The 27,453-nt window shown below is 44.0% G+C and overlaps 1 protein-coding gene across 1 annotated transcript; it reads left to right on the plus strand.

Moving 5' to 3' along the window:
• The first annotated feature begins 5,596 nt into the window (after positions 1 to 5,596).
• shdb (Src homology 2 domain containing transforming protein D, b) lies at positions 5,597 to 27,367 on the plus strand. Its single transcript, XM_020491964.2, has 7 exons — positions 5,597 to 5,842; positions 6,688 to 7,069; positions 8,710 to 8,860; positions 11,099 to 11,323; positions 18,466 to 18,637; positions 24,153 to 24,272; positions 26,378 to 27,367. Exons 2-7 carry the CDS (start codon positions 6,734 to 6,736, stop codon positions 26,562 to 26,564), a joined length of 1,191 nt encoding a protein of 396 aa, XP_020347553.1. The 5' UTR covers positions 5,597 to 5,842; positions 6,688 to 6,733; the 3' UTR covers positions 26,565 to 27,367.
• Positions 27,368 to 27,453: the final 86 nt, after the last annotated feature.

Consider the following 27,453-nt stretch of genomic DNA (forward strand, 5'->3'; position numbering starts at 1 on the left):
TAGCGAGGCTATAAAAGTAGCGAGGCTACATACAGACACCGGTTAGTCAGGCTGATTGAGGTAGTATGTACACGCAGGTATGGTTAAAGTGATGAACACACTACGCTCTGTAGTGCCTTGCGGTTAGAGGCCAGCAGGTGCCGTACCAGGCAGTGATGCAACCAGCTCTCTATGTTGCAGCTGTAGACCCTTGAGGATCTCAGGACCCATGTCAAATCTTTTTTGTTTCCTGAGGGGGAATAGGCTTTGTCGTACCCTCTTCACGACGGTTATTCTGGCACCACCCGGCCAGGTCTCTGACTTCCTCCCTATAGGTTGTCTCGTCGTTGTCGGTGATCAGGCCTACCACTGTTGTGTCATCTGCAAACTTAACCTATTCGGTCAAATGTTGCATTTTTGGACGACTTCAAGACATGGATAGCCGACATTATTTGATACATTCTATCTAGCCCAAGGCAGGAAGACCAAAGCAAGAAGATGTAGCAAATTATGATAATTGGGGGTGGTATTTAAGATCAGCCCGGAAGTAGTTGTGCACTCAGGGCAAAGGTCGTCATTAAAAAAGTCATAAACCACGGCATTTCTACAATTTTTCTTCTGAAAACATTTTAAACCTAACTCTAACCTTAACCACTCTGTCAACCTTGTGTCTAACCCTAGCCTTAAAATCAGACCACAGAGCAATTTTTTTTCATTCAATTTTACTATAGGCCAGTGTTGACTTTGTGGTAAACCCAGGACAGGAGATGGAAAAGAAAGTAAACAAATAAAATAAAAATGTATTTGTCACATGGTTTGTAAACAACAGTTGTAGACTAACAGTGAAATGCTGACATACGGGTGCTTCCCAACAATGCAGAGAGAAATTAAGATAAATAATAGAAACATAGAAATATAATAACACAAGGAATAAATACACAATGAGCAATGAAAATGAGCTTTGTAGTCTTTATTTAAGGCTATATACACAGGGTAATAGTACCGTTTCGATGTGCAGAGGTACGAGGTATTTGCGGTAGATACAGTTGAAGTCAGAAGTTTACACACAATACACCTTAGCCAAATACATTTAAACTCACTTTTTCACAATTCCTGACATTTAATCCTAGTAAATATTCCCTGTTTTAGGTCAGGGAGGATCACCACTTTATTTTAAGAATGTGAAATGTCAGAATAATAGTAGAGAGAATGATTTATTTCAGCTTTTATTTCTTTCATCACATTCCCAGTGGGTCAGAAGTTTACATACACTCAATTAGTATTTGGTAGCATTGCCTTTAAATTGTTTAACTTGGGTCAAACATTTCAGGTAGCCTTTCACAAGCTTCCCACAATAAGTTGGGTGAATGTTGGCCCATTCCTCCTGACAGAGCTGGTGTAACTGAGTCAGGTTTGTAGGCCTCCTTGCTCACACACACTTTTTCAGTTCTGCCCACAAATGTTCTATTGGATGTATGACGGCCGCGTGGTCCCATGGTGTTTATACTTGCATACTATTGTTTGTACAGATGAACGTGTCAATTGGCCTATCAGAAGCTTCTAAAGCCATGACATCACTTTCTGGAATTTTCCAAGCTGTTTAAAGGCACAGTCAACTTAGTGTATGTAAACGTCTGACCCACTGAAATTGTGATACAGTGAATTATAAGTTAAATAATTTGTCTATAAACAATTGTTGGAAAAATTACTTGTGTCATGCACATAGTAGATGTCCTAACTGGCCAAAACTATAGTTTGTTAACAAGAAATTTGTGGAGTGGTTGAAAAACAGGACTCCAACCTAAGTGTATGTAAACTGCCAACTTCAATTGTATGTACATAGGGATAAAGTGACTAGGGATATATAGGGATATATAATAAACAGTAACAGCAGTATATGTTATGAGTTAAAAGAGTTAGTGCAAAAAAGGACCTTGCGGTCGCATGCCAAGCAGTTGCCATACCAAAGCGGTGATGCAACCAGTCAAGATGCTCTCAATGGGGCAGCTATAGAACTTTTTGAGGATCTGAGATCCCATGCCAAATCTTTTCAGCCTCCTGAGGGGGAAGAGGTGTTGTCGTGCCCTCTTCACAACTGTGTTGGTGTGTGTGGACCATGATAATTCCTTAGGGATGTGGACACCGATGAACTTGAAGCTCTCGACCTGCTCCACTACAGCCCTGTCGATGTGGATGGGGGTGTGCTCGGCTATCCGTTTCCTGTAGTCCACGATCAGCTCCTTTGCCTTGTTGACTGAGAGGTTGTTGTTCTGGCACCACACTGCCAGGTCTCTGACCTCCTCCAATTAGGCTGTCTTGTCATCGTCGGTGATCAGGCCTAAAACCGTTGTGTCGCTTGCAAACTTAATGATGGTGTTGGAGTTGTGCGCATCCAAGCAGTTGTTTTGTCCAGGTGCAAAAGTGGAGTGCAATAGAGATTGTGTCATCTGTGGATTTGTTGGGGCAGTATGCAAATTGTAGTGGGTGCAGGGTGTCTGGGATTATGGTGTTGATGTCAGCCATGACTAGCCTTTCAAAGCATTTCATGGCTACAGATGTGGGTTCTACGGGGCAACTTGAACGAGCTGCAACAAACATTCAAACTGGACAGTTTTATCTCAATCTCTTCATTCAAAGACTCAATCGTGGACACTCTTACTGACAGTTGTGGCTGCTTTGCGTGATGTATTGTTGTCTCTACTTTCTTGCCCTTTGTGCTGTTGTCTGTGCTGCTACCATGTTGTGCTGCTGCCATATTGTGTTGCTACCATGTTGTTGTCATGTTGTGTTGCTACCATGCTGTGTTGTCATGTGTTGCTGCCATGCTATGTTGTTGTCTTAGGCCTCTCTTTATGCAGTGTTCTGTTGTCTCTCTTGTCCTGATGTGTGTTTTGTCCTATATTTTTATTTTATTTATTTGCATTTTTAATTCCAGTCCCCATAAGAATTTGTTCTTAACTGACTAGCCTAGTTAAATAAAGGTTGGATAAGGGGGAAAGGGGGATACCTAGTCAGTTGTACAACTGAATGCCTTCAGCTGAAATGCGTCTTCCGCATTTAACCCAACCCCTCTTTGGCGCTCTTGGGCACAGGGACTATGGTGGGCTGCTCGAAACATGTAGGCATTGCACAGTGCAACCTAATAAAGTTAGAAAAGTCCAGAGCAGTTTAAATGACATTTGGCTTGTATTCATGTTTCCCTGCCCCCCACATTTTTGCTGTCAAGTTTGTGCCAATTTCAGGCAATTATAACACAATAAATAGACCTACACTAATTTACAGGGAACTAAAATATTGGAACTAAAATATGTATCTATCTAATTGAAACTACTGGATGTTCAGTGTGTAACCCTCCAAAGCTAACTTAATTATACCTGAAATATGTTCTTCACAGAAGGTTGGCTGTGGCTATGTGGATGGTGGAGAGCAGAGCACTGTAGGGAGAGACACAATCCCAGGAACAGCACAGACAAACCACACCAGCCAAACAGTCAGGTCAGCTTCTCCTACACTTATCACATCATACAACTTAAACAGAGAAATGATCTAACAGGTGTCATTATGAGAATGATGGATACATAATGACGTCTTTATGCAGTATGTTCAAATCACCAAAAGGGGGCGATAAATGCCAAGCATTAGTATTTTCTATTTTGTCACTGGTCTTCATTGATGATTGTGTTAGAAGTCTGTCCACCACATCGATTTTCATTAAACTGGATTTGATTTCAGTCTTTGGTGGAAAAAACTGGGAGATTGTTTATGCAAACACAACATCGTATCAATAAATGTGGTATTGTCTTTGTCCTCCTCTCTCTGCAGGGGGTTCTGCCTTTCCTTCTGTTTCTTGCACTACTTCACTCTTTTGTTCCCCACTGTCCCTCCTTCCTGGCATACCAGTCTGGAAGAAGTCATTTGGGGAGTATTGCGGGGGAGGAGAGGGGGAATTGTAGCGATGGTGGTGAGGGCTGCTGTTCAGCTATGACCTCATCCTCTCTTTCTCCCGTGGAGGGAGTGAGATCATGGCTGTCGTAAAGAGGCATTAATGGTGTCTTAACTGGCCCAGACAGTACTGGATCACCCACCTAATTGCTGAAATCCAATTGGCTCCTTAACAACCCTGTGCCCAGGATAAATGGACATTTGTGGAAGTATGAAGCACACTCTGCCTAGATGACAAATGTGCAATCCATTTTAACATAAATTATGTTTTCTCTTAGTGTGCAGACCAATTATGTGGTTTTCTTTGCAGATGTTGCATCACCATGCTTTTGCATAGGTAGGCATTTCTTGGAGAGTATGGCAGGCAGGCACCTCATGTCTTCCATTTTCTTGCTCAATATGTGTGTGTCAGACTTTGTAGGTGTTAATTATTGTGCAGAGGAAATCCTTCATCCTCTTTTACAAATTGTCCCACATCATTTACATAATTTTGAGTGGCATAGCCTAACTTGTTATTAAGCCATACTAATCAGCAAAAGAGTGTTGGAATGAGGAACATCTGAGAGGAAAAAAAGAGGAAACTTTGCAATTATGCAAAGCTTTTAGTCTCTTTTGATGAGTTTTCAATTGTTATTCAACCAGAACAAGCATTTCATTAATCTGGTCAAGTGTCTGAAATTCATAGCAGCAGGAAGTAGTTTTGGGGTATATAACTGGTCCCTAATATAGGACTAGTAAAGGCCCAGGGCACTACTTTTGTGAAAAATTTTAACTAAATGTACTTGGGTTTTTACCAGCATTTGTAACTTGAGTCTGATAATTATCTGTACAAAACAGTTAATCTGATAATTCTTGTGGAAAATAAAAACAGATGCTTGATATATACACTCTTATTCCAAGCATACATATTCATACTGGTCCCCTGTGGGAATTGAACCCACAACCCTAGCATTACAAGTGTCATGCACTACCAACTGAGCCACATCATATCATCACAAACCACTTGATGTCTCTATGTACTCAATGACCAGCCTATGTACAATATATTTACATTAAGTTGTTTGTAAGGATGATTTTTTAATACTGCACAAAAAGTGGCTGTTTTCTATGTTATTTGTTCAAGATAAATATTTCCTTTGATGTGGATGTTTTGTGTCTTTACCCAAAACTTTGCACCTTTTGATGTAAATGTTTAAGGACAGGGTTTTGTTCTTTTCTGAAACCATTAGAATGTCAATCTCAGAGAAAGGGTCAGGGCAACAACTCTAAAAAGCAGAGACACTGAAACATTTTTTTTGCACATGCTACAGAAGTCTATAAATGATCTGATAATACTAGTAAAGGCCCAGTACACTGCTTTTGTGAAAAATATATATTTTTCTAAAAATAATGTTATTATTATTTATTTATATATATTTTTTTTTCAGAGGGTGCTGCTCACCCCTACTTCCGTGGCTATGCTGAATTTTTTTTTTTTTCTTCCTTTAATTTGTAGGGCTACTACATAGAATCGTGTATTTTTTATGTTTATTTTTTTCTTCTATTTAAGCAATTACTCAGACGATATGGGATTAGTGGTCTGTGCTGAACGTTTCAATGATAAATCGGCTGATTTTTAAAGGGATAATCCGCTGGGACTCGTGGGTTGACACCCTCCCCTTTAATCGCGTAGTTTCTCTCGTAGGCTTTGCGCTCACTTGCACATTTGCGATCAGTCGTTTCTTTCTATCGGAACTGTACTGTGCTTCTCCACGCTCGCACCTGAGCTGACTGTAGTTGATTTACTTTCTCTATTTACAGTAACGGACAAAAGCTATCAAAATAGGAAGACCTTCCACGTTTGCCTTTATTACGATCAAAATGAAGAAACGTGGAATAAAGCGCTCGAATACTGAGTGGTAGAAGAAGCCAAGGACCGAAGGTTTGTGTCTCAGCGCAATGCACTGTCAGTAGAAAAGCAGGAATTTTGTGAAACGCTTGTTTTAAAAGCTGCAGAATATACATGGAAGTAAAATTATAGATTGCAGTGTATAAATTGTAGTTTGTTTCAATTTTATCGTTTTTGATGGTCAAGTAATGCATAGATCACAGATGACTAGAACGAAAGGAAACTATGATTACAGTGGAAGGTTTTGACCTAGATGTTTTAGCCTATAATAAACTTTGATTAGGTATAATTGGCTTCAATGTGTGTTAAGGCGTTACCTGTATTATTGATTTCATGATAGTGGTAATGCAGTAGGCTAATACAATCGTATTTTGTTGTAAAATATGGTGATGATTGCCTGCTGTTTTGAAGCAGGTTTCGACACAGGTCAGGAAAAAAACGTTTTATTTTTATGATATATTACTGACAGTATCAGTGAAGTAAATCAGACTTTCTTACCTGGGCTTTAAATGTAATTGCTCTTCTCGGGCAAAGTCCAGCTTTATTGTTTCTCTGAGCTGACATTTATTGTAAATAAAGTCCAGCTGTGGTCAGAAATAGGGTTTGTTTTTTTTCTTTCTTTTTTTACACTGTTGCACAGTGGCCCCTGGACCAATGGATAAGTGTCCACGTGTGCAGTGATAGGATTGTCATAGGATTTAAGGCTATCCTAGTAGTCCTGCATTATAAATGGAAGAAGTGATCTTAGTGTTTTACATAACTTCAGGACAGACCATGTCAATCCACTGTCTGTTGTCTATTTAGTCTGAGGTCTAGAATCACTTCACCCAAGGGCATGTAAGTAGTTTAACCTGAATCATCATATTTTTCCCCAACAGCAACCTGTCTTTAAACCCATCAACTGTCTGCAGGAGCAGAGGTCAAATGGCAAAGTGGCTCAAAGACTATCTGAGTTTTGGGAGCAGGAGGATGCCTCCTCAACCACCCAAACCAGACTACACAGAGAGTGAGATTCTGAAAGCCTATCGGGCTCAGAAGAACCTAGACTTTGAGGACCCGTACGAGAACTCTGAGAACCGGGACAGAAACGACTCTGGGTCATCAGACTCTTCCCTTGCTGCCTTTGGTTCTCCTCTGAAGTCCGCCAGCCTGGATATGAAGGTTGTATCTCCCAAACACCGCCTCATCAAGGTGGACTCACAGGAGCTGGGGCGAACTAAGATTTTACTGAGTGCCGTCTCCTTAGAGGAACAAGAGCCTGTAAGTCATTTTTCCTGTTCTACATTAACATTTATTACCATTACAAAGACCCCTCTGCTTATTGATTAAACCCATAAGCAAGTGACTGGTAATGTGAGTCAGGAGTATGCAATGTTTCAATACATCACGCCATATTTGAAGTGGCCCATAACATGGCTGGCCTAGATGGCAAATGGAAGGAAGTGTTATTGATGGGCTGGTTGGCTCATTGCGTGGGGCGTCACAGTCCCCTGAGTTTATGTCCAGCCATAAATAATAAATGGCGTTTGGTTTAGCAAGCTGAGAGAGACCCCCATGTGAACACATGGTGAAGGAAGCCATGCAGGCTATTGGACAGTGTGCTGCCACACTTGTGTTGCCATCAGGCCCACAGTCCCACCCTGGATGAGTACAGTATGTGTTGGCAGGAGAACACACAGGCACAGCTGCAAGGGTCAGGGATGCTCAGGATTTCATAGAGAGATAGAGAGGGAGAGTGAAAGTTTGCCTATGTAGAAAGGCAGCGAATGCACATTAATTCAGTTTAAAAAATCAGCTCAAACATCATGACTAAGATAATGATTTATCATTTGAAAAGCCACAAGTGCACAGCTCCTAACAGTACATTGAAGGTCTGAGGGAAAGTAGAGTCGATAAAGACTCTCTGTATGCGTGCTCTGGCTGCTCTCATTAATGTCTCAGTGTAGAATTCTGGTGTGTGAGAACATCTATACCCTCATTAACATTTCAGATTCATTCCTGGTCGTTCGATAACCTGTTACTGAATCAACAAGGGAACGTATATAGTTTGTGTCTGCGTGTCTTAACAGGGGTTTGTTGACTGACTTGGTTGTCTGATTTGTGTGTGACCATATGGCAGCCTTTGTAGTTGTCAGTGTGCCAGCTGACTACTATTCCTTCCTGTGTGCAGCATGTATGGGCTATTCCACACCAGGACAGCCTGAATTGTTTTGCTGTTATCAAATCAAACTTTATTTGTCACATGTGCCGAATACAACAAGTGTAGACCTTACCGTGAAATGCTTACTTACAAGCCCTTAACCAACAGGGCAGTTCAAGAAGGGTTAAGAAAATATTTACTAAATAAACCAAAGTAACACAATAACATAACATTAACGTGGCTATATACATGGGGTACCGGTACCGAGTCGGTGTGCGGGGGTACAGGTTAGAGGCCATACATGTAGGTAGGGGTGAATTGACTATGCATAGATAATAAACAGTGAGTATCAGCAGTGTACAAAACAAATGGAGGGAGGGGGTCAATGTCAGATTGTTCTGTCACTTTTCACATAGAAGCTTCAATGGGAGATTACCCAAAATATTTTCTGCCTTTCCTGGCATGGAATCGTCCTATGGAGGAACAAATGCTCTCCTCAAATAAACCCCCTCTGTATTCTCTATCTCTGTCACACAAAATAACAATTCTATCAGTTTGTGACATACTCATTCCATGTTGCTTTCAGATGTCAACTAATTCATTTAATAGAAAAATTAGCAACATGTAGAAAAATTGGAAGTCTATTTTTGGACAATGAAAATATTTTTGAATTCTGGTGTCAGTGGTCTGTAGTTGAGACTGCTATGTGTATGAATGGTGTAGTGCACTGTGTCTTTATGTGTGTGTCTCTGTATCCCAGGTAGTTCCATCAGCCCCAGCAGTAGGGGACACAGATTACTCTGATCCGTTTGATGCTCACCCAAACCCCTGGCCAGAGCCTGATCTGGGACACGTTCCCTGTGAGAACAACGGCTACATGGAGCCTTACGAGGCCCAACGTGTCATCACAGGCGAGTCTCAGGGTTTTGGATGTATTTACGTCATTTTTTAGAACATTGTTATACATACTACAGACCACACGACAGGTAGGCTGATAACAGGTAGGTCACACATAATTAAAAAGTATATATTATGTAATTACATTCCTATTGTACATCCCTAGCTCATTGCCAGATCTGTTTGTGCTTTAGCCAACTCCTCTGACTTTGGTTGTCATGCCTTAGATAGAACAATTGGCTAGAGCCTAGAGTACAAACAGATCTGCTGACTAGGCTACATCCCCTTCCAGCAGAAACGGTTTCCCCCATCTCAGACAGTTCTTTCAGTCTGACTCACTCAGCTCTCACACAGCCTTTCACCACCTCTTACGAATGTCTCTATCCAACTGCGCCCTTTCCCTCTCGCTATTCTTCCATCCTTCAGATCTATCGTTTCTCATTTGGCTTTTATGTAGTAACATCTCTTATTCCCCGACCACTGTCTGTCAGGCTTGTGTAGTGAAGCGTCTCTCCTATCAGAGTGGTGGTTTCTCCCCTTGCTGCCCTCGGGGGAGTCTGGGTAGCTTTTTAGTCCATCTGAGAGTTAGTGAGTATGTGTTTGACTGTTGTCTTTGCTGGCTTCATTCAGGTCATAAGTAGTTCATAGTCACAGGGTTAGGACGAAAGGGCTTCTAGTCTTTCAGTTTGTTAGATACACAATGGAGTCTGAGCCAGTCAACCAAGGACTGAGTCGGTGTGGTGTGTCTGTGGCCGCTCATTAAGAAACATGGTGGAACAGAGAACCAGGAGTCTGAGACTGAATATCTCTCGGATTCTCAAATAGAATCGCTATTATAATCCCAGAGACGGATTATTACTGACCATAGCCGTAGCACTCGTACCCTTAAACTGATTGAAAATGGCAGATTTGGACATTGATGAATGCCTAAATTGGAACATAGTGGCTGTACAGTAACATTAATTCAGAGCTCTGCGCTTCACAGGCGACAAGAAGTTGCCCCATCCCTCATGCTAATTGGGCAACTTTTGCATGTTTTTTGTTGTCTGAATGAGGGAAATGTTAAGTGTCCAGAGTTTTTTCACATGTTGTAATAAACAAATGTGGCAAAAGAACAGTAAATGTAAAATGCACAAAATCAACATTGTAATTTTTGGATTCAGGTGAACAGTTGCTACCATGGCCATGTATATCCTTTTCATACTTCTCCTGTAAGAAATGTTTCAATGTAGCCCTATCCATATAGGCTAATTTCCACGAGTGTAAAGGGTTAAATTATACAAATATTGGCAGATGTCATCCCAATGTATCTTTGATCTGGTCCTGTCACGTTTTTTAAAAGTTTAGTAGAACTCAGTTTCTATTCTCTATCACCCACGGGTCTGCCATCCATCTGCATACCGTAATAGATTCCTCATCCCCCCCACCATCATGTTCCCATCCATTTCTCATTTCCAACCCTGCCTGTTTTTATCTCCCTCCCCTAATCTCCTCCATCTCATCTCGGCGCCCTGACACAGGTACAGCAGTATGCCACGACACTGAGCCTGCCTCTGTCACAGTGACTTAACATCAAGCCAACCCAGCCCTCCTTTCCTCACCTCCTCCTCCCACCTCAGGGTCTGTCCCCAGGGCCTCCTCTGTCGCCATGGAGACAACAGGGGCGCCCAATGGCAGTGTGTCCTCTGAAGGTTAAAGTTAGCCCGTTCTGTTTTTCACCAACCAACCCTCCCATTTAGCTCCAGCACTCTTTCCCTCTTACATAACTGCACCTCCATAGCCACGCTGGTGGTGGAGACAAAAGATCCTTCCACTTTCCTCACACCCAATATGTGATATGCCAGTGTTGAGCTTCTCAGCCCACATCAATGAGACAGCCACTGATTGCTGACGCTCATCGATACGCCTGTTGTTTCAGAAGTCTGTCTTCAGATGTTTTGTTATTTCAATAATCTATGACTACATAGCTCAAGGTCACATGTAACTCTCTGAAGGTTGATTTTTATAGAACATGCTACACGCTGAGAAATCTGATGAAAATGCTAATGAGAGTGGCTGTTGTGAGATGCAGTAACTCGATTGCTGCTGTGACTGTGAAGAGAAGGGACTGCTGTTTGTTCTGCTCCACAGCTGCGGGTCTAGCGCAGGGCTTCGTTAAGCCTCCAGCAGGCTGCACAAAAATAATACAAATACAAATAGTTGCATGCTCTTTTCATTTTAAATAAGGCAAATGTTTGTGTTCTCTCTACCAGAGTTGCAGCGTGGCCCTGGGGCAGCCCTTGCACGGGGCGAGGTGCAGCTCTACGACACCCCCTATGAGGATGAACGCGGGCGGCCGTTGGGGGTGGGGCTGGGGTACGGAGACCTCCTGGAGGAGGGCAGGGAGAGCCGACTGCCGCAGGATGACGAGCGGCCAGCAGATGAATACGATCAGCCCTGGGAGTGGAAGAAAGACAACATCTCTAAAGCCTTCGCAGGTACAGACTAACTTCAGTCTCCTCCTCAGCAACATGACCACCAATCTCACACTTTTACTATTACACTCACAACCAAACTTTTACACTCAATTACCAGTATTTCACTTTTTTGTCTCACCATACTACACACGTTGAATGACCACTCTCACTCCAGCCAGAATGTCCTCCCTTGAATGAATGACCACTCTCACTCCAACCAGAATGCCCTCCCTTGAATGAATGACCACTCTCACTCCAGCCAGAACGTCCTCCCTTGAATGAATGACCACTCTCACTCCAGCCAGAATGCCCTCCCTTGAATGAATGACCACTCTCACTCCAGCCAGAATGCCCTCCCTTGAATGAATAACCACTCTCTCTCCAGCCATAATGCCCTCCCTTGAATGAATAACCACTCTCACTCCAGCAAAAATGCCCTCCCTTGATTGAATGACCACTTTCACTCCAGCCACAATGGCCTCCCTTGAATGAATAACCACTCTCACTCCAGCCATAATGCCCTCCCTTGAATGAATAACCACTCTCACTCCAGCCATAATGCCCTCCCTTGAATGAATAACCACTCTCACTCCAGCCATAATGCCCTCCCTTGAATGAATGACCACTCTCACTCCAGCCAGAATGGCCTCCCTTGAATGAATGACCACTTTCACTCTAGCCATAATGCCCTCCCTTGAATGAATGACCACTCTCACTCCAGCCAGAATGCCCTCCCTTGAATGAATGACCCCTTTCACTCCAGCCACAATGGCCTCCCTTGAATGAATGACCACTCTCACTCCAGCCATAATGCCCTCCCTTGAATGAATGACCACTCTCACTCCAGCCATAATGCCCTCCCTTGAATGAATAACCACTCTCACTCCAGCCATAATGCCCTCCCTTGAATGAATAACGACTCTCACTCCAGCCATAATGCCCTCCCTTGAATGAATAACCACTCTCACTCCAGCCATAATGCCCTCCCTTGAATGAATGACCACTCTCACTCCATTGCACACACATGTTGAATGATCCCACTCATGACTACTTGCCTACTGAAGATGAGGCTTTAAAAAAAATGTATTTTAGAAAATATATTTTGGGGTATTTTCATGTTTTATTGCCAGATACAGGTTAGACACGTAGAGGGGGAGACTGATGAGAGGGATAAAGCTAAGAAAGTGAGTTGCGGAACGGGGGATCAAACTGCTGTCCTCCAATGGGGCGGCAGGTAGCCTAGTTAGAGCCTAGTGGTTAGAGCCTAGTGGTTAGAGCCTAGTGGTTAGAGCCTAGTGGTTAGAGCCTAGTGGTTAGAGCCTAGTGGTTAGAGCCTAGTGGTTAGAGCCTAGTGGTTAGAGCCTAGTGGTTAGAGCGTTGGGCCAGTAACCAGCAGGTAGCCTAGTGGTTAGAGCCTAGTGGTTAGAGCCTAGTGGTTAGAGCCTAGTGGTTAGAGCCTAGTGGTTAGAGCCTAGTGGTTAGAGCGTTGGGCCAGTAACCAGCAGGTAGCCTAGTGGTTAGAGCGTTGGGCCAGTAACCGAAAGGATGCTGGATCAAATCCCGGGGCTGACAAGGTAAAAATCTGTCGTTCTGTGCAAGGCACTGTTCCCCGGGCGCCAAAGACGTGGATGTCGATTATGGCAGCCTCCCCCGCACCACACTGATTCAGAGGGTTTGGGTTAAATGCAGAAGACACATTTCAGTTGAATGCATTCAGTTGTTCAACTGACTAGGTATCCCCCCTTCCTACTACCACTATACTACCCTCGGCACACAATGAGTTGTCTGTGTCAGAGAGACCTACATCTTAACACTACAAGGTACAAAGTGTTTTTATGTTGTGAAGCCCTGTCTCTATCTGGTGTGTATGAGAGTGACAGATGGCGGTGGGCAGTAGATCCGTGTACGATACGGCAGAGCCTACTTAAATGAGCTGCGTCTCAGAGTCCGGAGGTCAAGGTGGCAGGAGACTAAATCAACACGCTCGCTTTCACTCCCCTTTATTTCATGCTCCCTTCTCCTCCCCCTCTCTTCTCAGTTAATTACATGCTCACGTTTGCATGACTGATCCAGTGCTAATAAGCCGGTGGTCAGCAGAACTGCTACAGCAGCCCACCACACACACACACACACACACACACACACACACACACACACACACACACACACACACACACACACACACATCACATTAGCTCCCAGGCAAAGAAACACTGTAATTCTAGTGTTGACGGAGAGGATTATGTTGGTCGGGTGAGTGACCCTCTCAGAAGATTTTAAGGGCTAGAACCCAGAACTGTCTGCCAAATGTGCACTCTTGGACAGGATCTATTACAACACCAATTAGAAAAAGGTAGCAGATGTGGGTAAAAACCTCCGCTCCTGATTTTCTGGCACCTGTTTTTCTACCTACAGTCAGTCAGCTACGTGTCGCCCAGCCTGTGTGAACAGATTGGGGTGAAAAACAGAAGCACTAATGTATTTCCATTCTTCCATTTAATCCATATTCCCAGTCAGATCGCAGGCTTTGCTAGGTCAGGTTGGTATGGCAGCACTAAAGGGGGGGGGGTACCAAGGTGGTTATGGCAGATTTGATGTGAGCTCAGTGGATGTTTGTGGAACCCTTGCAAGGGGAGGGGGCATTGTGACAGGGTGCAATCAGTCACCTGCTGACAACCTCTCATTTACAGGACTGTCCCTGCTGTCCTCCACCCCCTACTGAGGTGACACACACAGGCAGCACTCACCCCGCCCCCCTCCCCACACACAAATCATACACACTACTGTCAGTAGGCCTGATTATCACCAGTCACCTCAGTCGGGTGAGAACAGGATGCTCCTAATTAAATATATATTTAGAGAGGGCTTTTTACATAGTTGCACAATTATGATAATCAGGAAGTTAAATTTTGTGCATATCCTCTTGCCAGAGTCCAGTCCAGCTCAGGCGGTTGAGATCAGTGTTAGTGTGAGTTGGTAGTTAATTGCGTTACAACAGTAGTGAGAGAGCCTGCGGCTGACAGTCCAGTAAGTTTTAATTAGTATACCGCAAAGCTGTCACAAGCACCTAGCTACCCCCTCATCCAGCCACCATTAATTTATGGGAGTCATCGAACATTCAACAGTGAGGGAGGGATAAATAGCCCTGCAGCCATGCAACACCAATTAGTGAGCTAATGAAATGGACGGATTCATTACTCCACACAAAATGCCCTGTCTAATGAGTAAATGAGTGGTGTTAGGTTCACGGTGTCTTTGATTTATGTGCTGTTCGTATCTGATATGTATCTGGTCTCCCTCCACACGTAAGGCCTTAAAGCTAGACTCAGCGAAATGACGTTGCCATGAGCATCACCGGAGATATTGAGATGAGTGAGATGCAAGACTTCACTCTCTCACAGTCACACACAGTATCTGCACATGTGCACGGGTTCGCTTCACGTTGATAGTGCGTAGTAGCCAAGGTACCAAAACAGCAGAGAAGTTGAGCCTCACGCTTTAACGCACTTAGCTGTTGCAGAAATTGATACGCTATGTTGTTTACTTTCTGCATCTACATCATATCGCAGAGTATACCGCCGAGTATACCTCTGCACCATCTTCACACCATCTTTTGCAGATATGGAATATTAGATCGGTTTATACTGAAAGTCTACAAAGACACGTGTGTGTTTCCTTGACTGTGTGTGAAGCTGCAAGAATGAGATTTCTATCACTGTGGCTAGTGTGTCCCTGGTCTGTTAGCTCACTCTAAGCAGGCCCTGGGGGTCCCGACTGGCTTCTCCATCAATATACAGGATGTGTCGTGAAGATGCTCTCCCATCCATCCCTGGTATCTCTCTCCCTCCTTCACTCCCTCGCTCGATGTGAAGCGTGACTGACGTTAATGAAAAGACATGTCCTCCGCGATCCCGGCTCGCTCCCTCAAGTGAGCTGGATGGGAGGCAGAGCAGGAGGGGAGGAGAGAATCAGTGAATGGAGAGATAATGTCCCACTTAGAGGGGAGAATGAGTGGGGGAGAGAGGGAGGTGGAGAAAGTGGGGTGCGGGAAGGCACCAGAATATACAATTCCTAGAAAAATGGAGAGAGCGGAGAAAGAGGAAAAGGAGGAATAGAAAGTCTTGAATTACAACAACACACAAAGCAGCACCTAATTTTTGCAGTTCTGTCCATGAATTCCAAATGCCATGCATATTCATCTTGTATATGCCTCAGTGTGAATTCATGGCTTGTGAATCCATGCATGTTTCACACTCATGTAGGGTGTTAATTGGCTGTCATTAGTAGAGAGCAGTTGTGCCCAGCAGAAGGCCTTTGTTGGCACAGAGAACATGGGGAGCTGGGCATGTTACAAAGCTGATGTCTTCATAATTGTGTTTAATGAAGAGATACGGAAGGATTTATCCAATGCTCATGTCGCTTGATTCCAGGATATTTATTTATGATTATGCTAAATAAAAAGGCTTTTTATATTTACTCAGCTTTTTTTCTTCCAGACTGAAAGAGTAAAATGGATTGAAAATGTGTTTTGTTAAGATACTAAAATGCCTTTTTTATGGTTCAATCCACTCAAATTGTTTGCATGTGGAATGATTACTATGATTGTGATGCAGCCAAGCCATTAATTAGTGAGTTGCTTTCACCTGTTGCCAACCACACCAATGGATCCACTTCAGTGTGAGGTTTTCTGGCTGCTTTCATGCAGGCAGCCCAATTCTGATACTTTTTGACCAATCACATCAGATCTTTTCCTGAGACGATCTGATTGGTCAAAATACTAATTAGTGTGTCTAAATGCAGCCGCTTTTGTGTATGCTTAGTGGCCTGTTCAGGTTTTTGTACTATAATCCTGAATATTCTATTGTCGTGAAATCTCAATCTGCCTGCTAGTCCTCTCTCAGAACATTATGTTGTCACAATGTCTTATATCACAAGAAAGACCTATGAGCAAATGGGCTCCCCAGCCTGTGTGACAGAGCCACCAGTTCCCATTAGTAGTAAATGGTGCCCAGATGTGCCTTCTGTTTGAGTGACCTCTGTGTGTGTGTGTGTGTGTGTGTGTGTGTGTGTGTGTGTGTGTGTGTGTGTGTGTGTGTGTGCGCGCGCGCGCATGCACCAGGCCAGCAGAGGGTCACGTCCTGCCCTTTGTCATGGTGATGAGTGCTGACATCGTCAGGAGGAGGTAAAAGTGATGTCATGAGGGCGTTACAAATGGTTCATTCAGGTTTGATGTTACACTGCAGACAGGTCACACTGAAACACAGATGGACCAAACAGCTTCCCCAGAAATTCAAACATTTATACTTGGCACTTGTGTGCTACTTATCGCAGCAACTTTGGAATCACAACTTATGAACAGAATGCACACATGCTCTCATACTAGTGCAACTGGTTCAAAAGCACGTGGAGGTATTATACTGTACTGCACTGAATGTCCTTTGTGTTGAATGCTGTCTGGTACTCCCCCCAAACAGGGCAGGAATTCTGTTGGAATTTTCCCATTAACCATGACACACAAAGCTTAACTCTGTCCTCTTAAAAAAAAAAAAAAAATGTCCACACACTCTGAAGTGCGATTCTCTTCACCGAGTTCACTCCCCTCATCCTTACATTCTAACCCTCCCTCATTTTTGTTTGCTCTGAGCCTGTGTTTCTTTACCCCACACTCTCCCCATAGTCCTTTTTTCTCTGTTTGGAGCGAGAGAGAGGTGGGGATGCGAGGCAGCCAGGAGAGGAAGTGTGGTTGGGGGGGGCAGTGGGTGGAGGTCACACTTTAATCATGGCTTCTGCAGGGCTGGGGGGGGGCTCTCCAGATGGGGCCATTGTACTGCACCATGCATCAATAATTCACAGAGAGCCAGAGAAAGTGGCGGAGTGTGTCTGCCTGCTCAATAATTAAGCAGAGGGAGGGAGGGATGAGGGAGAGCGGGATGTATGTACAGCAGCACTGGGGTCTCTCTCCTAATGTCCCGTTCAGCTGCCCTTTGATGTCACACACCCAGGGGGTCTTTGGTTTTGTCAGATCATTAAGATGTCAGCCCCCTTTCCGCTTCATTTGTTTTGTAATCCTGTTTCACTGTGTGTGTGGTGTGTAGCACAGGCATGGAGGATTCTGTGTGAGCTTGTGTGTGTGTGTTTCTGCCATTGAGGCTGCAGTAATGTGTTGCGTGGTTACGGTTTGTAATTGGGCTAATTTGGTCAGCCCCTGCCTCACTGTGCGCCCTGTCCCTGACACACACTCCACCTCATTGTCAACCGGACATGCAGCATCTACTACGCTCCCTTCCGTTCTCTTCACTCCTTTAAAAAAAAAAAATGGTATACTTATTTTCACCAAGACTTTCACATTCTCTATATTATTGTCCTTTCACACCCTTCTCCATATATATATTTTCTCTTCCTCTCTGCCTGGCCTCCTGTAGAGATGTCAGAACTGGCTGAGCTTCCCTGGCCCCCTCCAGTGGGGCAGCAGCTGGAGGAGGAGCTCCCAACCCCCCTCAGAGAGCAAGGTGACCTCTCAACCTCTCATCCAGGACAACAAGACCTCCCCCAACCCCCTCCCTGACCCCCTATGACCCACCCAGTGTCCTGCATCTGCCCTGCCTGCTTTCTGTATGATGTTAACACACATCACTGGGTCAAGTGACCTAACAACCCACCACTAGGTTTGGCAACACGTAGGCTAATGTAGATGCTGGTGGTAACACACAGCGATTGGTCTCATAAAGCATTTGGGTCATGATGAGCTTTTGCCAGTTGCCACACATTGCGCTCTCTCTCTCTCTCTCTCTCTCTCTCTCTCCCTCTACACAGCACTGCAGCCCCTCAGGGCTCGCTCCCCACCACTACCCATAAGCTCCCTGTGCTATATGGCCCTCTCATGCCTTGTCGCATTAGGTCACCCTGGAGCATCTCCCAGTCCCAGCCAGCCACTGGATGATGATAAAGTTGCACCCAGTCAGATCTGTACTACCAGCTCTCTTCTCCTTTGTGGACCCCTTCAGTAGAAACACTGTCTGTCCTCTATCCTATGGCATGCCGAACCCTTTGCCCTCTGCACCAACAACCGCATCTCTATTTTTACCAGGCCTGACTCACTCTCATTCTTTCTTGCTCCTCCCCCTCTCTTTTAATATTTATCCTCCCCCTCTGTCTCTGTACAGTACAGTTTGATGGTGCCGAGTGGGACCGGTCCTCGTCCCCCACGGAGCGCCTGCGTCCTCCCAGGTCCAGTCCCCTGGCAGGAGGGGGTATGAAGTTCCGGATGCCCTGCTCTGACCCCCACAACATGATTGGGGAGAGAGTAGACCCCACCCTGCCCCTGGAGAAACAAGTGTATGTACTGTACTCTTCTTTTGTAATGACAATTTATTGTGTACTTTGCTCTCTCTGGTTTGGGTTTTATTTCTCTGTGTATACAGTAAAACTGAACGCTTGACATTAGAATGTCAAATATGGTTGTTTTGTTTTATACATATCATTAGAATAAAGTGTGTTTCTCCATATATGAATGAACAGGTCTACTAATCAATCACGTGTACACAATGCCGTAGGCATAAAGTGAGCACAGTGTGAGTGGGTAGTCCATTACTCTTCCTGGTGGTCTCTTAAGGGTTGTTACAGGATCCACTAGAGAGCCCCACTCATCTCTGGGTTTGAGTGAGCATGGTCTGATCTCCACGTGACCCCCTGCGCCATCTGCCCTTAGTTAGTAAACCGTGACGAATGGAGATAATGTTTGTTTAAAGTGAGAAGGAACAGATTGTTAAAACACATAATCACTCATACTGTACATTACTGTGAGGGTTCTAGTTCTCATCAACATGTATAGTATAATCACTCATACTGTACATTACTGTGAGGGTTCTAGTTCTCATCAACATGTATAATATAATCACTCATACTGTACATTACTGTGAGGGTTCTAGTTCTCATCAGCATGTATAGTATAATCACTCATACTGTACATTACTGTGAGGGTTCTAGTTCTCATCAGCATGTATAGTATAATCACTCATACTGTACATTACTGTGAGGGTTCTAGTTCTCATCAACATGTATAGTATAATCACTCATACTGTACATTACTGTGAGGGTTCTAGTTCTCATCAACATGTATAGTATAATCACTCATACTGTACATTACTGTGAGGGTTCTAGTTCTCATCAGCATGTATAGTATAATCACTCATACTGTACATTACTGTGAGGGTTCTAGTTCTCATCAACATGTATAGTATAATCACTCATACTGTACATTACTGTGAGGGTTCTAGTTCTCATCAACATGTATAATATAATCACTCATACTGTACATTACTGTGAGGGTTCTAGTTCTCATCAGCATGTATAGTATAATCACTCATACTGTACATTACTGTGAGGGTTCTAGTTCTCATCAGCATGTATAGTATAATCACTCATACTGTACATTACTGTGAGGGTTCTAGTTCTCATCAACATGTATAGTATAATCACTCATACTGTACATTACTGTGAGGGTTCTAGTTCTCATCAACATGTATAGTATAATCACTCATACTGTACATTACTGTGAGGGTTCTAGTTCTCATCAACATGTATAGTATAATCACTCATACTGTACATTACTGTGAGGGGTCTAGTTCTCATCAACATGTATAATATAATCACTCATACTGTACATCACTGTGAGGGTTCTAGTTCTCATCAACATGTATAGTATAATCACTCATACTGTACATTACTGTGAGGGGTCTAGGGAGAGAAAGGTTCAATCTGGTTTCCGAGCCGGTCACGGGTGCACCTCAGCCACACTCAAGGTACTAAACGATATCATAACCGCCATCGATAAAAGACAGTACTGTGCAGCTGTCTTCATCGACCTTGCCAAGGCTTTCGACTCTGTCAATCACCGTATTCTTATCGGCAGACTCAGTAGCCTCGGTTTTTCGGATGACTGCCTTGCCTGGTTCACCAATTACTTTGCAGACAGAGTTCAGTGTGTCAAATCAGAGGGCATGCTGTCCGGTCCTCTGGCAGTCTCTATGGGGGTGCCACAGGGTTCAATTCTCGGGCCGACTCTTTTCTCTGTATATATCAATGATGTTGCTCTTGCTGCCGGCGATTCCCTGATCCACCTCTACGCAGACGACACCATTCTATATACTTTCGGCCCGTCATTGGACACTCTGCTATCTAACCTCCAAACAAGCTTCAATGCCATACAACACTCCCTCCGTGGCCTCCAACTGCTCTTAAACGCTAGTAAAACCAAATGCATGCTTTTCAACCGATCGCTGCCTGCACCCGCATGCCCGACTAGCATCACCACCCTGGATGGTTCCGACCTAGAATATGTGGACATCTATAAGTACCTAGGTGTCTGGCTAGACTGCAAACTCTCCTTCCAGACTCATATCAAACATCTCCAATCGAAAATCAAATCAAGAGTCGGCTTTCTATTCCGCAACAAAGCGTCCTTCACTCACGTCGCCAAGCTTACCCTAGTAAAACTGACTACCCTACCGATCCTCGACTTCGGCGATGTCATCTACAAAATGGCTTCCAACACTCTACTCAGCAAACTGGATGCAGTCTATCACAGTGCCATCCGTTTTGTCACTAAAGCACCTTATACCACCCACCACTGCGACCTGTATGCTCTAGTCGGCTGGCCCTCGCTACATATTCGTCGCCAGACCCACTGGCTCCAGGTCATCTACAAGTCCATGCTAGGTAAAGCTCCGCCTTATCTCAGTTCACTGGTCACGATGGCAACACCCATCCGTAGCACGCGCTCCAGCAGGTGTATCTCACTGATCATCCCTAAAGCCAACACCTCATTTGGCCGCCTTTCGTTCCAGTACTCTGCTGCCTGTGACTGGAACGAATTGCAAAAATCGCTGAAGTTGGAGACTTTTATCTCCCTCACCAACTTCAAACATCAGCTATCTGAGCAGCTAACCGATCGCTGCAGATGTACATAGTCTATTGGTAAATAGCCCACCCATTTTCACCTACCTCATCCCCATACTGTTTTTATTTATTTACTTTTCTGCTCTTTTGCACACCAATATCTCTACCTGTACATGACCATCTGATCATTTATCACTCCAGTGTTAATCTGCAAAATTGTAATTATTCGCCTACCTCCTCATGCCTTTTGCACACATTGTATATAGACTTCCCCTTTGTTTTCTACTGTGTTATTGACTTGTTAATTGTTTACTCCATGTGTAACTCTGTGTTGTCTGCTCACACTGCTATGCTTTATCTTGGCCAGGTCGCAGTTGCAAATGAGAACTTGTTCTCAACTAGCCTACCTGGTTAAATAAAGGTGAAATAAAAAAAATGAAATAAATAAAAAATAATATAATCACTCATACTGTACATTACTGTGAGGGGTCTAGTTCTCATCAACATGTATAGTATAATCACTCATACTGTACATTACTGTGAGGGTTCTAGTTCTCCCTCTCTCCTGCATTTGGCCACAAGTTCTCATCAATATCACATCTTATGTCTTCTCTGGTGATGCATCTTGGAAAGTATCTTCTGGAATGTCTAATCCAACCCTGGCAGTCTTCAGGAGAAGGGTCTCCACTCCCTGGCAGTCTCCAGTAGAAGGGTCTCCACACCCTGGCAGTCTTCAGGAGAAGGGTCTCCACTCTCTGGCAGTCTTCAGGAGAAGGGTCTCCACACCCTGGCAGTCTTCAGGAGAAGGGTCTCCACTCCCTGGCAGTCTTCAGGAGAAGGGTCTCCACTCCCTGGCAGTCTTCAGGAGAAGGGTCTCCACACCCTGGCAGTCTTCAGGAGAAGGGTCTCCACACCCTGGCAGTCTTCAGGAGAAGGGTCTCCACACCCTGGCAGTCTTCAGGAGAAGGGTCTCCACACCCTGGCAGTCTTCAGGAGAAGGGTCTCCACACCCTGGCGGTCTTCAGGAGAAGGGTCTCCACACCCTGGCGGTCTTCAGGAGAAGGGTCTCCACACCCTGGCAGTCTTCAGGAGAAGGGTCTCCACACCCTGGCGGTCTTCAGGAGAAGGGTCTCCACACCCTGGCGGTCTTCAGGAGAAGGGTCTCCACACCCTGGCACTCTTCAGGAGAAGTGTCTCCACACCCTGGCACTCTTCAGGAGAAGTGTCTCCACACCCTGGCACTCTTCAGGAGAAGTGTCTCCTCACCCCGCATTCATGGCATCCAGTAAGGACATCTGGTCATGTGGATGGTGGTCATAAACCTTCCACCTCCACAAAGAGAAAAACTCCTCTATGGGGTTTAGGACGGGGGAGTATAGAGGCAGGAATAGTACTGACTTCCTGGGATGTGCAGCAAACCAGTCTGTGACTGCAGCAGAGTGGTGGAATGCCACATTATCCCACACAACAACGAAGGTAGGGGAGTTTCTTGCCCCTCTCCTCCGCTGGCGCAAGTCGACTATACAGTTCATCAAGAAAATAAATGAGCCTCTGCATTGTAGGGGCCAATGAGTGGTTTGTGTAACAGCAAACCATCATTGGCCAGTGCTGCACACATTGTGGTGTTAGCTCCTTTCTGGCCTGGGACATCCACGGTTGCTCTCTGTCCAATCACATTTCTTCCCCTGCGGTGTGTTTTTGCCAGGTTGAATCCAGCTTCATCCACAAAGATGAATGTATGAGCAGTTTGCCTGGCTTCCATCTCCATTACTCTGTAAAATACAGTAAATCCACAGTTTTACATAATGCATAGTGGTGTATGTACCCTGTTGGGTTATTGAACATCTTACCTGGGCATATTGATACAGGAGTTCTTTCACACGTTCACCGTTTCTATCAAAGTGTACAGTGTAAAACTGCTTCATCCTTATCTTATGTTTCTCTAGGACTCTGGCAACTGTCATTGTACTGACCGTATTCACATTCCCAAAAGTGATTATTGTCTGCCAGCACTCTGTCCCGAATTTCCCACAGTTTTATTGCATTGTTGCCAATTGCCATGTCAACAATGGAAATTTCCTGCACATCTGATAATATTCTGCCTCTCCCTCCTGTGGGAGGCAACCTTTTGGATCCTACTGATAAACACAAAACAATCAATATATTTCAAAATGTCAGTACAAAATGTGAACGTATTGTACTGTAATATGTAGTTCAATTATCACTGAAGGATGCACATCTCACCTGGCGTTTTGCTGGAAAATGTGTACTATTGATGCAACTGTTGAATGCTGCAGATTTGGTTGCACCCTTAAACTGGCCTCTCACAAAGAGATACCGTGGTTTACAACATGGTCAATAGTTGTGGCCCTTATCTCATCAGAGACCACCGCTATTGGTCTTCCTCTCCTTTGTCCTCCATGCATTCTCCTTGCCACTCTTCTTTCCCCACCAACCTGTCTTCCTTGATCCATGTTTCCAAACTAAATCATTCCAAAGCCGTCCTCTTTTGTCTGTTAGGTAATGAGACTAAAGACAGGACACTTGGGTAGGATTTCAGCTGTGTTTGGAATTATAAAATATTCTGCTGAGATTTCCTGTATGTTTCAATCTGGTTACTGCAGAAATGCACTACATTTGCCATCATTCTGTTTTGAACGGGTATATAACAGTTTTGGAAACTGTGTTTTAGCATTTGAAAACATGTGCTGCAAATATATAGTTTTGCAGGTGGTGGATTATGAATGAGAAAAGAGTTCATGGATTTTGGAGAATGTGGTCATTGAATGCATTTTGTGTGAAAGCAATGAAAATTGATTCACAGTTTGGTCCACATACACTTCTGTTTCACTGACTGTGGGAAGAGTTTTGACAATGTGACTTCAATTTTGACCAATGCATGTTAGCAATTGAAAAAAACGAATGTCCAATGTCCCTGTGGTATGTTTGTCAGGTGGTACCACGGGGCCCTATCACGTTCAGAGGCAGAGTCTCTTCTGACCCTGTGTAAGGAGTGTAGCTACCTGGTGAGGAACAGCCAGACCAGCCGCAACGACTACTCCCTCTCACTACGGTATGACGCTCAACATAATCACACCATTGATGTTTACATTTCAACGGCAACATCAAATCACTGCTAAAGCACTTAAATACAGATTGATATGTGTCACATGGTGCAACAAGTACAGTAGGTTAGACTATTTATTGAATCATCCTCAGATGGACTACTGTAGTAATCTGTTGAATGTTTTTCTGCTGTGTGTTCAGGATACTTGCTGCCATCTCCACTGATCTTTTATCTCACTGTATGTAGGCCTCAATCTGTCTCTCTTCCTCTCCTTCTTCCCCTACTATTCTCTTCTCCTCCCTCACATCCACCGAAGATCATTGACACACTGATTTTCCTCTCAATACTCTTTCAAGCTACATACTGCATATCTGGACAAATCTCTTCTCTCTAATTACTAGCTTGATCCATAACCTTTTTTTCCATCACTGTCCCCCTGTCCTCCCTCCCTTCCTCTGTCCCTCCCCACGGTCCTCCTCCTCTCTCTATCTCTGAGAGGTAATCAGGCAGGGAGAGCACACTCCAGCTCTCACATCAGCCACTCTCACTTCAGTAATGAATATGAATCACCTTCGGTGGCCAACACACAGGTGCACGTGAGTGAGTGGACATGTACACTCACACTCTCTCACACACAGATGTTAACAGTGGAAACGCACAGGATGGCATTGTGTGAAGCGACAGTATGTGGTCTCACAATAGGAGGTACCAGGGGTCTATGAAAAGAAGCGGTTTGATCTTTTCTCTGAATGGTTGTGAGGGAGACGGAGGTAGTTAAAGGGAGATGAGCAGGGTTCCTCAACTGGTGCCCCCCACTCCCGCAATTTTTGGAATCTGTTCCCTAGTATTTGCACACGTAATAGAGAAACACGCGGTTGTATACAAACCTAAGCAAAGTTTGAAATGGTGTTTTAGTCAAATAAATATGTTTGGGTTTCTTGTGGTCAATTTGCAGTCTACAAATGATTTGTAATTATGTTCCAGCCACCCGACCATTCGCTCCAAAAATTGGCCCACTGTTGAATCTAGTCGATGATACCTGGTGCAGAGAGTAAGTCGGCTTGGAAACAGACTGACAGACAGCCCAGCGTCACACCAATATGAATATAGATCAGACAAACCATGTCTCTTCAAGCTCAGTGACCTGTGGCTATTTAATAAAAAACATACCTTTCATTCCTTGATGTGCACTAAAGTACATTAAGGTTGAACCAAAAGATTACATGCAACAAATATGAAATGAAAAAATAAATCATTATGTGAAATTGAATGAAACAATGTTTGTTGATGCTAATATGATGTACAATATTCCATTATGTTTCTATATGATAACAATAGCGTAATATATTTAATATGCCATATACTATTTTTTTAAGTTTCACTAATTAATTCTAATTAACTGAATCATTATGACACACCCCTCACTATTGTCATTGGTTGCACTAATTGCACTATTTGTCTACATAACCTGGTTCAAGTATTCATGATATTACCCTGAGGAGGGCACAGTGATGCCGAAACGTTGGTAAATACCCATTAAATTGCTGGAGTGTGCAACTTTCTTTATTTTGATCGTTTATACTAAAGTACACACACAAAATAGCACTAGCAGTTTAGCGATGCTGGTTCTGTTTGTTGTTGTTGTGAAGAACAACAGACTTCCCTGGACTTTAATGTTGATTTTGCTAACTGTAATAATGACTAAATGTAGCTCCCCAATTAGAGCCCATGTCTTTCCCTCTGCTTCTGTAATTAGACATCCATCATGATGGGCTGGTTGCTCTTAAAGGGGAGGTGCAGTTCTGCTCTACTGCTAGTACTGTATCGCCCCCCCCCTCTCCGTCATACCCTTCATCTTCTTTGTCTTTCTTTTTTGTCTTTTCTCTCACATGCCATTACATCACTCATTTATACTGTATCACTCCCCCATTCCCTCTCTGCTTTCTAGTCATACATTATGATATGGTGTTAAATCTTGGTGAGAAATACCTCATAAAATGCCAGAAATATGTAGGCTGTATTTCAGCCCTGTCCCCTTCCACTGTGTCATTATGTGATATGATGTGCTCCATGACTCTTCCGTGCTCTGCCTACGCTGTCTTCTCTCTCAGGAGCTGCCAAGGCTTCATGCACATGAAGTTCAGCCAGTGTAAGGATGGGAAGTACGTCCTTGGGCAGAACAGCCTGCCATTCGACACCATCCCAGAGGTCATCCACTTCTACACCACACACAAGCTACCAATCAGAGGAGCTGAACACTTGTCTCTGCTCTTCCCCGTGCTCGTACAGACCCTCTGATTGGCAGGGACTCTGTTCCTGGTATCCTGGGTCACATTGTGATTGGACACTGACTTTAGATTGGGTAAATCCCTTCGTTATTCAAGTCAATCAGGCCGCCAGTGTTCTAGTTGGACTGGACTATTTTGTTGAGGATTCAGCATCTGCTGGCTTGTCAGTACAGTACCTTCACAGACCTTCTTGTTTCTATGATGCCAACTCTCTCTGATTTGGGAACATATTCACATAAAATGCAATACCTGGACTATACCGGCGCCTTCGGTACCTGGGATGCTATCTGGAGTACCTGTTGCAGAATGAGCCTCTCACTGAGCTAGTATTGCTCCACTGGTTGACAGTCTCAAGGACAACTTGGTTGTACTCACACAAACACACCTCTGTTGATTTGATACTTTCTGTACTGTTGAGTAAATCATATCATGTTGACAAATTGGAAGTCAAACCCGCATCACTGTATGGCTGTTGTAGCAGCAGCTGTAGAGCTGTGTCTAATTGTACTACTGTTTCCATGTTTTCCATAATGATCTGTATGTCTGGACACCTTCACTGCCTGGTTGCAGTGCTCTGTAGTTGACCAGCACCATTTTCAGTAGAGAGCCAACGGTTTATATGGCCACATAAATGGCCAAATCACAATGATAATGGGTGTTATGTTTTAATGATCATTCTTATTACCTGGATATTCATTCTGTAATTAGTATGATTTCTCTGATATATAATTATGGATAGGACATGTTTTCTCATTTACCTGCTGTGTTCAAACATTTCACCTGTGGTAAAAACAATAAATGGTTTCTTAAAGAGCAGTGTCTGCTTTGTGTATCATGTGGAAAGATGAGTATCACAGTTTCTGATTCTGTAGATTTGTCCTTTGTGTTATCCAAAGCCA

This window comes from Oncorhynchus kisutch, linkage group LG10 (assembly GCF_002021735.2).
Source record: "Oncorhynchus kisutch isolate 150728-3 linkage group LG10, Okis_V2, whole genome shotgun sequence".
Classification (NCBI taxonomy): Eukaryota; Metazoa; Chordata; class Actinopteri; order Salmoniformes; family Salmonidae; genus Oncorhynchus; species Oncorhynchus kisutch.